We start from the raw sequence: 13,908 nt of genomic DNA on the forward strand, positions 1-13,908 counted from the left end.
GCTCTGTCCCGAGGCACTGATACATACACGACACCATTGTTATTGTCATACCAAGCTCGGCACTGGTTATCTGTCCAAGCTGTTTGACACCTTTTTGCGCTAACACTTTTTGGACTGTAGAGTTCCCCGTCTCATCTTAATTGTAGATAGAGTCAGGGGTAAATTTATAATTTTTTATAACACTCTCTAGGTTATCGAAAAACACTGTCACTGTGGTTCGGTTAAACGCAGATGCTCTCCCAAGGCTAGTTGGTTCTGGTGAGCGAAGATTCACGGAACTGTTGCGTTTTCTAAAACCTTCCAACCAATCATTCCCTGCCATTTTTTCAACACGCCATGCTTCAGGAATGTTTGCTTTCTTAAGGTTTGTAGCATAGCTGTACGCCAACTGTCTTGTTCTGGTCAGACTTAATCCATGGAACATTTTAGAACAGTCCAAAATGTAGCTTAACAGTTTCGACTCTTCTTCCATTGAAAGTATAGCTTTACATCCCAAGCTGGACTTTTGAACTATGTCAGCTCTAGATACCTCAGTAAGGTAGTGCATGGTATCCCAAACTTTACAGCAGCTTCTCGCCGGCTCAAACCATCTTTCATATCAGTTATAGCTGATTGAAGTCTCTCTGACGTAAACGATGATTGCTTGGTCTTTCTTTTGTAATTTCTTGGCATGTCAGCTTATTTAAAATCTGGATACACCAACAAATTGAGTATATGAGTGTCTGAAACTTGTCAAAATACATTAACACGACGAAACTGACCTCTAAATTGCTTATACCCAACATCATACTCAACCGGTACAAATTAGGGTATTATGGACCGTCGGTCTATTTTACCCCATTTTATGATGGTCCATATTACCCCATAGGATGTAGACTCAATGAAACTCCAATTATTGAAAAAGTTTAAGAGTTGTCTGTTCATTCTTTGACACTTATTCTTTTCACTGAGCACTAAAGGGGTTTATCAAGCAAAATTGAATATTCCAAATAGCACCAAAGTTATCACTGATATTAGCACATTAAAAATATTTATTTTTAAATGAGAAAACTTTAATATACTTACAGTGTGAAGTATAATTGCACATGGAAGCAGGTGAAGAAGGAAGTCTTTTAAAGTAAAAAAGACAGAAAGTTGACTCGGCACAAAATTTAGCCAATCAACAAGTGGTCCATATTACCCAATGGTTCATATTACCCCACTCTCCCCTAATGACTCAAAGCTGGAAAAGGTAGTCAGTCAGCTGACTAAAATAATCTATAAAGTAGAAAATCAGCTACCACCACGAAACAATATTCTACCGTGATCTAGGTGTACAAAACTAAAAGAGCTTGAAGCCAATGAAGTAAACTCAAATGAAGTAACATATCTACTACAGTATTTAAACTTAAAAATTGTATTGTCATAAGCCCCGGTGAAGAAAACGTCGACAAAAATCTATTCAAACACACTAAACAAGACACGATACGGCGTACGTTATGTGTTAACCATGGTCCTCTCGTAATAGACATGGTCAGCAGATACAAATTTAACTCGTCAAATCCGAGATTTATAGTACAACTCGAATCTGCAGAGACAGCAGCTAAGATCACCAGAGACTGGAAAGCCGATAATTTTGGTGGCTCTGTTATTAGAATGACTATCGACCCCAAAGACTCATTGGAACATATTGGTATGGTAAAAGGAGTTCCTATGGAGATACCTGACTCAGAAATATTTGATGCCATACAAAACCTTTATTCCGGTGCCTCATTTTCTAGGCTTTTCAAAGACCAGCAACCACTATGTACACTGAAAATAACATTCAAAGATGAACTTCAGCTAAAACAAGCAGTAAAAAATAGCCTATTACTTTTCAACTTAAACATGATCTTCAGAGTAGAGCATCTCTATGCCAACACAAACCTCAATAGACACAACAATGTTCGTTAAATTTGTCGGATTACCCATCGCTCACGTAAACACGGGGACTTCTTAACAAAACAGATGATGTAAAATATCTAATCAATAAATACAATTTTAAAATTTTTCATATTTCTGAAACACTGTTAAGCAACTCAATAAGTAGTAATTTGTTGTATATTCCTGGTTATGTAATACAGCGTAGAGATAGAATAGGTAGGCAGGGTGGTGGTCTTTTGACTTATGTTCACTCTTCTATCGACTTTATCTCGCTACCTGATCTTGATAACATTCTACCTGAACCCATTACTTTAAAAATCTCTCAACTATACTCAAAACCATTTCTCACCTCAGTTGTTTACCGGCCTCCCAATTCTCCTGTTACATGGTCAGACACATTTGAAAATTATATAGCAAATTGTAAAGACATCTGTCATGAACTTATCATCTTAGGTGACATTAATATAAATCTAAATACTCCCAATCTCAAATGGGGTAATATTTTAAAACAACTGGCTCTGGTTCAGTTAGTCAAACAAAACACTCGAGTCCAGAAAAAATCTCAATCACTTATTGACCACATATACACAACAAAACCAGACAACATTCATCAATCAGGTGTACTCAAAACTGGTATGAGTGACCATTATCTAATCATTGCATCTTGTAAGTTAGGCACCTCAACTACAGGACCTAAAACAAGTCAAAGATTAACATATTTGGACTGGAAAAGCTTCTCAATTCAAGCTTTTCAAGAAGAATTAAAAGGAGCTGACTGGCCAACTCTTTACCAATCACGTTCCGTTGAGACTATGCTTAACTTATTTACTTCTAAACTAAACTTGATTATCTTGCATTACTTGAAAATCAAGACCAGATTTGTCAAGTCTTCAATTCTTCCTCCCTGGTTGGACAGTGAAACTCTGAAAAACATGGAAAAGAGAGATAAACTTAAAAGTCAGCAGTTATGGAACGAATATAAAACACAGAAAAATTACACGACAAATCTAATACGTAAAAAGAAGAAACTTTATATTTCTAACTTAATTTCAGAGTCAAAAGCTAAGCAAACCAGGAAGCTGTGGCAAGTTATGCGCAACACTAACAAAAACAACACTAACCCAGATGTGTCATCAGAAGCTGATACCCCTGAACGCTCGTTGGGTAATGCATTTAACAAACATTTTGTCAACATTTCTAGAAATTTAAATATTGAAACCGAATGCAGTTGGACTCCTAATTCGCAAAGCTATTCACATGCTTCAGATATTATTTCACCTATACATACAACCGATGTAGTAAACATACTGCATCACATTCGTTCAGACAAAGCTACAGGTATTGACAATACCTCAGTTCGAATTCTTCGCATATCACTGCCATTCATAATCATCCCGCTCACAGATATCAATAATAGAGCTATTAAGGATGCAACTTTCCCTGAACTATGGAAAACTGCTATAGTTACCCCACTACACAAGGGTGGTGATAAAAATAATTTATTTAATTATAAACCTATATCTGTACTTCCTATACTTTTTAAAATTTACGAAAGACATAAACTTACTGCGCTTCAAATACACTTAGATAGCAACAAAACTATAAGCAGCTTACAGTCAGGATTTAGAAAAAACCACTCTTGCATCACTACCATTCATCATCTCTACTCCACTTAGTCAAACATGGTCAAAAACAAAAATACTTTAGTCATTATCTTTCTTGACTTTAAAAAAGCTTTTGACACGGTTAATCATAATATCCTTATTTCAAAACTTGCAAACATAGGAATAACTGGTAAACTTCTTGACACCATCAGGTCATATCTGAATTATCAAACCTACATTTACTTTATAACATTCGTCATCTTATGAACTTTGATACTGCCAGACTATATTATGTAATTTTATCCATTCCTATTTTATATATGGCCTACATGTGTTTTACCCTACAACACCTGTAAAATATACCAACACACTATTTATGTTACAAAAAAAGCTTTACGGCTTATTTGGAAAGACCTAAACATACCCCATAAAAACCATCACTTACCACCTAGCATCTTAATAATAAGCACTACTGGTGTTCTTGCCTAAGCTATCAAAGTACTTTACCTGCCTCACTGCTCATTCAATACTCCACAATAACTGCACTAAATATCTCAGCTATAGCTTTTAAACCGTAAACCATGGTCACAAAACCAGAACCAGATTTAAATTACCTAGGGCCATAAACCACAACAAACTCAACAGCAACCTGCTAAATTCATTTAATAACCTCTGCACTCATTTAAAAAGTCTTCCTCTGCAATCTTTAAAAACAAAACTCAAACTACACCTACTATCTTCTGATCGATAATACCATTCACCATATAGCCTTACCTATTTTAACATTTGTTTATTATGGGTTGTTTTCATAACTAGAAAATTGTTGTCATAGATATGCATAACTATTTTCACAGAGCTTTTATTTGTCCACTTTCTGTTTAAACAATACTCATATCAATCCTCAAGCTTGCTTTTTACATATTTTATGCTTTCAGTTCCAACATTATTATATTAGTTAGACTATTCATTAGTTATTTAGTTAGACTATAGTTTCTTTGCGTTATTTTTTATTTTTTGTTGTACACAGCTTTTAGTTAGTTTACTTGCTGTGGTACCTTGTGGAAAACATGTAGTAAAATATGACTATTGGTTATCACAATAAAGATCGCTCATATACTTGTATACATGTAAAAGTGATTAATATGGTCAGCACTATGCGCTACGTCACTCGTGAGCAGGCAAGCATGACGTACAAGTCCATGGCTAATGTCAATGCACCGTTATTACCATTTTGATTCAGAAGAAGGCACAGCACAGTTGGTAAGTGGCTGTGAATATGTAAGGTCATCTGATCAGCGCTTCAGCATTATTACATATATTACAGCTGTGTTTAGGCGCAGTCATAGGTCCCTCTGCAGTACTTTGGGCTCTTTGCATTTCCAACATACAGTTTATTAAATTACTACTGTGTTAGCGTGAGACTACAGTGAGATCATACCATGCTCGTATATTAGCCTATAAGGATGTTATATAGTCTCTGTGAGGTTCTGTTGTGCTAATTTAACTTTTGTGAGATCTTTGGCTATTTTTGCAGTTTGTTCTGCATTAAAAGACTACAGGCTAATCTCTGTTAACGTATCCAGTTCTAATACTAATTTTTTTTACCTCTTTTCATTTTGTTTTATGACTGTTGTATGGCATAATTTTAAAAACATTTTTGTCGGAAATGAAATTATTGCTAATAAAGAAAAATATACATATGTACACTAGATACTGCCCTTTACTGTTATCACTTGTGTTAGTAGTAAAATGGAGGTACAGTCAGTGTACTAACGAGGAATTAAACCTGTTAGAATCCAGTTTGTATTCATACACATCAGTTGTTACATATCATTGTTAACAGGGCTGTCCACAGAGATGAGGTTAGACACTATGAGTGTGCTACCCAATATTGTCACCTGGATTCCTTGGACATTGACTGCTGCAATAACCTCCCTCATTGCTTGCTACTTGCTCTGGAAGACTACTAGAAACAAGCGGCTGATAGACCAAATTCCTGGATATGTGGATTGGCCGCTGATAGGGGACATCCTTCATTTCCCACCAAATCTAGAAGGTATCTATGAGTGTGTGAAAGTCATGTCATGTTCCTCACTTTAAAAATAAGAAAACTTTAGTGCTTTTTAACTGGTGCTATGATCGATGCTTTAAGTTGTCTTGTCTCTCAGGACCATAAATTCAGTTTCTACTGTTGAGCTACAGAAAAACCTAAGCAGGGCTTGCCATACTTTTACTGCATGCAAATTTAGCTCCCAGAAGCTTTAAATCCATTTAGACAACACAGAAAAAAATTGCACACAAGATAAAAGGCTTCAGTGTAGAGTCTTGTGTTTCACCCAGCCTGATAGAAAAAGTTACAAACAGCGTGAGAAGCTTAGAGCTTGCTTACTTACAAGCGGTTAGCAGTGTCTAGTTGGAAAGTCAGGATCACACGATTGCCTTTGTTTTAATGTTCTATTTGCAAGTGCTTTGTCTTACCGGAGTTGTACCGCCTTCTGGTTCGGAGCATCTGTACATAATCTGCATATCAAAGAAGCAACTGTCTGGCTTTGCCAGTCTTTTAACAATTGGTACTCAAAATCTCTGATGATGTGCTTGATGCCTGGATGCTCTTGTGCGCTTCAAATACATGATATTCTAAATCTTCATTAAATGTCGTAAAACTTTAGAGCTGCTGGTTTGTTGCATGAACAGACAGACACCTCTTACATATATAGCCTGCATCGCATGATATTTTGTAGCCAGTTTGTAAAAATTGACCGATAGATCATGCTCCAAAGACGTTTACATTTATTGTCTTGCATGGTACGTAGAGTCATTGTTACAAATTGTTATGAATTGTAGTTATTGCTAATATCCAAATGCTCAATTATTGGGATAATTTTACTAATTGAGCCTTTTAATAGACATTTTTGCATATGAACCTACACCATTCCTTTAACACATATTATAATATAAGAGAATGAAAATAGCAAATAGCATCACTGATTAAATATTCTGGTATTAAGTTTTCTAAGGGATAGTTGTACTAGTCAAATGGGATGGAATGGCTGTGTGATTTGTTTATAGGAATGAGGAAATTGCTTATTGCTGAATCAGAGAAGGTGAGAGATAAAGGGTTATTCAAATTAAAAATTTTGGAGATGCCCTGGATTTTTATATTCTCGCCCGGAAATGTGGAGAAGCTGTTGAGCAGCAACAAGCATATAGAAAAGTCTTGGGAATATTACCCTCTGTACCCATGGCTAGGCAGGGGGCTGCTAACTAGGTAGGCGCATCGCAAATGTCTCTGAAGTATGGTTATCTTGGTTGAAAGCTTTTGATAAAGAGTTTCATGTAGTAATATACATAGCTAGTACTGTACTCTACCAATAATTTAGCTAGTACTCTACTAATAATATAGCTAGTAATCTACTAATAATATAGCTAGTACTCTACTAATAATATAGCTAGTACTCTACTAATAATATAGCTAGTAGTCTACTAATAATATAGCTAGTACTCTACCAATAATATAGCTAGTAATCTACTAATAATATAGTTAGTACTCTACTAATAATATAGCTAGTACTCTACTAGTAATACAGCTAGTATTCTACTAATAATATAGCTAGTACTCTACTAATAATATAGCTAGCAGTCTACTAATAATATAGTTAGTATTCTACTAATAATATAGCTAGTACTCTATTAATAATATAGCTAGTAGTCTACTAATAATATAGCTAGTAGTCTACTAATATTATAGCTAGTACTCTACTAATAATATAGCTAGTAGTCTACTAATAATATAGCTAGTACTCTACTAATAATATAGCTAGTAGTCTACTAATAATATAGCTAATACTCTACTAATAATATAGCTAGTACTTTATTAATAATATAGCTAGTAATCTACTAATAATATAGCTAGTAGTCTACTAATAATATAGCTAGTAATCTACTAAGAATATAGCTAGTACTCTACTAATAATATAGCTAGTAGTCTATTAATAATATAGCTAGTACTCTACTAATAATATAGCTAGTACTCTACTAATAATGTAGCTAGTAGTCTACTAACAATAATGTTTGTACTTTGCTAGTTTACCAGATTTGCAGCCACATCACAGGTAGAAAAACGTGGCAGCATGTCACAATAAACGTAGCAGCATGTCACAATAATAGCTGCCAGAAACAGTTTGTGTTAATTACTATTCTACTGAGTTACTACAGTATTTAGTTTCTTTTGGCAACAACAACAACAGCATTACTTTTTAAAGAGTGACTGTCATAATTGCTACAGCACCACCTAATTGCGTGCTACTTTGATGTTTTCATAATACTGTAACCCTGTTTAATCTGAATCTTAGCTCAGATCGTGTCTACTATCCACCATGGATTCCTGCTGTTATGAAAGCATGTATTCATGTACTTTGGTTCCTTATGGAGCGGTAAAAGGTTCACGGCGGATCCTTTACACATGTATGCATGTTATAACAGCAGCATGTATTTGTGCTACCATGGTTACGTCTCTGCACTCTCAAGGTGGCATGTCCACATGCAAACATTTTGAGATTTGAGACTCATAACTCTAACAGTACATTTCCTCTATATACAGGCTATCTCTCTACCATTAGAAAAATGCTTGAAAGATTAGTCATCGCATAGCCACATTTCTTTACTATACTGTTATAAATATTTTAATAGTTTTAATGTCTACCATGTTTTTTTAGCTCTGGAGATGCTTGGAGAGCTCGAAGGCACATGCTCACCCCCAGTTTCCATTTCTCCATACTCAAAGACTTCTCGGGATCAATCAATGATCATGCAGGTTTTTTAGTAGACAAATTGAGGAGAGAGCATTGTGACACTGGAGAGCAGTTTGATATATTTAGCCCTATTACCCTCAGCACACTAGACATCATTTGCAGTAAGGGCCACTAGATATGATTAATATCTATACTCTTTCATGATTGGCCCATTTGAGATGACTAACATCACATTTTTCAAGGCTATTGAAAAGCTGTTTAGTGTGATATAGACATTAGATGCTTTGGTGCTACATATATTGAACCCATTAATATATTTTGTGTGAATTTAGATTAGCATTTTATACAAAGAATTAATTTGCAGCACAACCAGTGACAAGATACCTGATAATAATCACATTGGTGATATAATCTTGCGGCGTCAGACAACTCCATAATAAACTAATATAGCACAATAAACAAGATAAATGAAGTTATCAAAATAGAAAGTCGTAAACTATCGAGTGGTAGTCACAGATACATAGCATTGTATAGTTTGGAAACTAGATGCGAGTAGTTCTTTGAGTTGGATATATATCAATCAGTTGAGTTATTTTAGTCTTTATGTTGCAGACAATACTGAAAATATTAAAGATGTTATTGTGATATTTAAGGTACGGCAATGGGGGTAGACATTGGTGCCCTCGATCGCGGAGACTCGGAATATATCAAAGCTTTATTTGTTATCAAAGAGGTCACAGCGATGAGAACAAGAAACCCTCTTAACACCTTTGATTTCTTCTACAACAACACAAGAAATGGAAGGAAGTGCAATCACTCGATACAAATAGTTCATGATTTTGCATACAAGGTAGAACAGTTCTGTGTCAACCATTGTATACCAAAAAGCCTACAATTGCATAATATGGTTACATATTCCTCGCTTTTATGAACTTTCATCCATTGCTGGCAATCCTGTTTGTTTCCTTTCATTGAAACATTTTAAAATGATTGCTAGCTCGTATTTATTTTACCTCAGTGTGATGTTTGACAAATTTGTAAAGTTTTGTTGATTGTTTTGCAAGAATTACTCGAGATTGAGCCAAGTTTGGTTTGGTGAGTTGAAGAAAGTGTTTGGACTTGAATTTTTATTTGCTAATATTTAATCAAAATATGTGCAAATGAAGTTTTATAGAAAAGAAGCTAAAAATATATTGATCTAAATTTCCCAGCATTGAATCGGCTGACTTAATGAGTAAGTTGGAAAGCTAAAAAGAATCATTGAGCAATATGAGAACTTTTCCAAGAAACGCTATTCTGATTAATTTCAACTTTGTTAAAAACTTTCGTGATTTATAACTTTTGAAACTTATCTAATTTAATGTCTCATTGTTTCAACTTTGAAAAGGTAATAAGAGAGAAAAGATCTTTGAAAGAGGCAGGAGAAGGTCCCTCTCAAGGCAATAGGCGACCATTTTTAGATCTTTTACTTGACTGTCGAGATGAGCATGGAAATCCTCTAACGGACAAAGAGATCAGAGAGGAAGTGGACACCTTCATGTTTGAAGTGGGTCATGTACAGAAAAATAATTGATTATGCAATGACATATAATATGACAGAGTCAATAATGAAGCATATTCATAGGTGTTTGAAGTGGGTTACAACTAAGATGATTACACACGTTACTTTAGGCATAGAACAGACATAACAGCACACTAATATGAATAATATGAACGGATAAGCAAACGATCTAAATCATAGATCTATGAGCATCTTCAATGGAAAAAGATAGAAAGCTACTGACGCTAGTGAGATGCAGATCATTGGTGATATCTATGTGTAAACGAAACGCACTGTATATAATGACGATGTTAGTGAAATTGTAGAAGTTTATTCACCCCAAAGGTAGATATTATTATTTGACTTATACAAAGCTGTCACCTAAAAGTGTAGCAATACTAGTCAACTACCAACTATACATCCTGGGTATAGGATAGAAAGTATAACAGTAATACTAATCAACTACCAACTACATTCTGTGTATATGATAGAAAGTATAACAGTAATACTAGTCAACTATCAACTACATCCTGTGTATATGATAGAAAGTATAACAGTAATACTAGTCAACTACCAGCTACATCCTGTGTGTATGATAGGAAGTATAACAGTAATACTAGTCAACTACCAACTACATCCTGTCTCTATGATAGAAAGTACAACCGTAATACTAGTCAACTATCAACTACCTCCTATGTATATGATGGAAAGTATACCAGTAATATTAGTCTACTACCAATTACATTCTGTGTATATGATAGAAAGTATAACAGTCATACTAGTCACCTACCAACTACATCCTGTGTATAGGATAGAAAGTATAACAGTAATACTAGTCAACTACCAACTACATCCTGTGTATAGGATAGAAAGTATAACAGTAATACTAGTCAACTACCAACTACATCCTGTGTCTATGATAGAAAGTATAACAGTAATACTAGTCAACTATCAACTACCTCCTATGTATATGATGGAAAGTATACCAGTAATATTAGTCTACTACCAATTACATTCTGTGTATATGATAGAAAGTATAACAGTCATACTAGTCACCTACCAACTACATCCTGTGTATAGGATAGAAAGTATAACAGTAATACTAGTCAACTACCAACTACATCCTGTGTATAGGATAGAAAGTATAACAGTCATACTAGTCACCTACCAACTACATCCTGTGTATAGGATAGAAAGTATAACAGTAATACTAGTCAACTACCAACTACATCCTGTGTATAGGATAGAAAGTATAACAGTAATACTAGTCAACTACCAACTACATTCTTTGTGTATGATAGAAAGTATAACAGTAATACTAGTCTACTACCAACTACATCCTGTGTGTATGATAGAAAGTATAACAGTAATACTAGTCAACTACCAGCTACATCCTGTGTATAGGATAGAAAGTATAACAGTAATACTAGTCAACTACCAACTACATCCTGTGTATAGGATAGAAAGTATAACAGTAATACTAGTCAACTACCAACTACATTCTGTGTGTATGATAGAAAGTATAACAGTAATACTAGTCTACTACCAACTACATCCTGTGTGTATGATAGAAAGTATAACAGTAATACTAGTCAACTACCAACTACCTCCTGTGTATATGATGGAAAGTATAACAGTAATACTAGTCAACTACCAATTACATTCTGTGTATAGGATAGAAAGTATAACAGTAATACTAGTCAAATATCAGCTACATCCTGTGTATATGATAGAAAGTATAACAGTAATACTAGTCAACTACCAACTACATCCTGTGTCTATGATAGAAAGTATAACAGTAATACTAGTCAACTACCAACTACCTCCTGTGTATATGATGGAAAGTATAACAGTAATATTAGTCAACTACCAACTACATCCTGTGTATATGATAGAAAGTATAACAGTAATACTAGTAAACTATCAACTACATCCTGTGTATATGATAGAAAGTATAACAGTAATACTAGTCAAATATCAGCTACATCCTGTGTATATGATAGAAAGTATAACAGTAATGCTAGTCAACTACCAGCTACATCCTGTGTGTATGATAGGAAGTATAACAGTAATACTAGTCAACTACCAACTACATCCTGTGTGTATGATAGAAAGTATAACAATAATACTAGTCAACTACCAACTACATCCTGTGTATGTTTGAAAGTGGAACAGTAATACTAGTCAAATATCAGCTACTTGCTGTGTGTATGATTTCTCACTCGATAGTTTCCACGAGATATTTGAAAGATTATTGTTCATCCTACGGTGTTAAACCCACATCTGGAACTGCCTGTTGTTGACATGTTAGTCTATGTTACTAAGAGCAGGAACTCTGGGTTGAAGTAGTTGGAGCATTTTATTTTATAATCATTTACCTAACTTGAAGTCAAACTTAGTACAATATCACGGTCATCTTTTTGAAGGGTCACGATACAACTGCCTCAGCTATCTCATTTACAATTTTTTTGCTCGGAGCCCACCAGGATATCCAGAAGCAGTGCCAAGCTGAGTTGGATGAGATTATTGGTAAGGCTAAACTCACAAGGCATTGAGCTTGAAGGATGAGGTATACACATTACATGAACTGTTTGTACTAAAGACTCTTATGCCGACACATTCTCTGTAAAGTAAGGCTAAACTTTAGGTCTTACAGCAGTGATGGATACACTAATATTTATTGTATTATTGCAGGTTCATCTCTGAGTATTTCCAATGCGGACTTGTCTAAGATGACTTACCTAGATTGGTGTATCAAGGAGGCCCTGAGAATATTTCCAACTGTACCATTCTTCGGAAGAAAGTTGAAAGAAGAAATAACATTTGGTTTGGTTTACGCCAGGAATCATATTATTGAAGCATTTAAGCAATATTTATTTGAAATAAAATTTTATATATGTTACATAAATTATAAGTGATGACTGGTTTTTTTGATGGAACAGGGTACATAAAGAAACCAAAGTTTATTACAGGTGATTACAGTGTACCTAAAGGAGCCAGTCTATTGCAGGTGCTTACAGTGTGTCTGTAAGAACCACAGTCTATTACAGGTGATTACAGTTTACTCAAGGAAAACGCAATCTATTACAGGTGATTACAGTGTACCTAAAGGAACCACAATCTATCACAGGTAATTGCAGTGTGCCTAAAGGAACCGCAATCTATTACAGGTGATTACAGTTTACCTAAGGGAACCACAATCTATTACAGGTGATTACAGTGTACTTAAGGGCACCACAATTTATTACAGGTGATTACAGCGTATCTAAAGGGACCACAACCTATTACAGGTGATTACAGGTTGTCTAAGGGAACCACAGTCTATTACAGGTGATTACAGTGTGTCTAAAAAAACCACAATCTATTACAGGGGATTACAGCGTACCTAAAGGAACCGCAATTTTCTTGCATACAACAAGTCTTCACAGAGATCCCGCAATCTTTCCTGAGCCTGAAAAGTTTGATCCAACACGATTTTCTCCTGAAAACTGCTTGAAAAGGAGTCCATTTGCTTATGTGCCATTCAGTGCAGGACCTAGAAACTGCATCGGTATGTACTTTGAGGAATATAGGCTTCTTTGAATATGACAAAGCCTCTAATACTTTGTAAATATGTTGTTCACCCAAGTTTTTGTTTCATTCAGTTAAACAACTCATTGTGTGTCTTTAGGTCAGAAGTTTGCTATGATGGAGTTGAAGGTAATATTAGCAAAGATGCTGACAGCATTTAACATTGAGTCTGTTGTAAAACAAGCTGACCTCAGAGTAGAAGACGCTCTCGTTCTTCAGCCTTGTGATGGAATCAAAATCAAGCTGACCAGCAGAAATGTATACTAGTCATAACAGATGATTAAACATCAACTAGGTCAGATTGAAGCTAACTTGTTAGTTGCGAGTCTAGTTTCACTACCTACTTTATATATTGACTTAACTTCTTATAAGGTACTAGCTGTGCGACTTCAGAACACAAGGTTTTACTCAGCTGGCTACTGACAAGTTAAAAGTTATGTGGAGTAGAAACTTAATAGTGATGAGTCAAACTTTGCAGTCTACACTCGCAGGATACACCTTGCCAAACCACAGCAAGTTTTGCAACAATTTAGTTTGTTAT

General features: G+C 35.0%; 1 protein-coding gene across 4 annotated transcripts; it reads left to right on the forward strand.

The window, feature by feature from the left end:
- The first annotated feature begins 5,258 nt into the window (after positions 1–5,258).
- Positions 5,259–13,839, forward strand: LOC137386107 (cytochrome P450 4V2-like). 4 transcript variants are annotated; one of them, XM_068072795.1, is made up of 9 exons: positions 5,259–5,562; positions 6,576–6,774; positions 8,222–8,418; positions 8,911–9,107; positions 9,645–9,803; positions 12,224–12,326; positions 12,492–12,623; positions 13,168–13,347; positions 13,468–13,839. In XM_068072795.1, the coding sequence occupies exons 1-9, from the start codon at positions 5,364–5,366 to the stop codon at positions 13,632–13,634; spliced, it is 1,533 nt and encodes a 510-aa protein (XP_067928896.1). In that variant the 5' UTR covers positions 5,259–5,363; the 3' UTR covers positions 13,635–13,839. The 4 variants fall into 4 exon arrangements, 3 of the variants coding, with proteins under 3 accessions (XP_067928896.1, XP_067928897.1, XP_067928899.1); XR_010977819.1 differs by lacking the exon at positions 13,468–13,839 and having other exon boundaries at positions 12,492–12,769; positions 12,888–13,309; XM_068072796.1 differs by lacking the exon at positions 13,468–13,839 and having other exon boundaries at positions 12,888–13,309.
- Positions 13,840–13,908: the final 69 nt, after the last annotated feature.

The sequence above is a fragment of the Watersipora subatra genome, chromosome 1, assembly GCF_963576615.1.
Source record: "Watersipora subatra chromosome 1, tzWatSuba1.1, whole genome shotgun sequence".
Taxonomy (NCBI): domain Eukaryota; kingdom Metazoa; phylum Bryozoa; class Gymnolaemata; order Cheilostomatida; family Watersiporidae; genus Watersipora; species Watersipora subatra.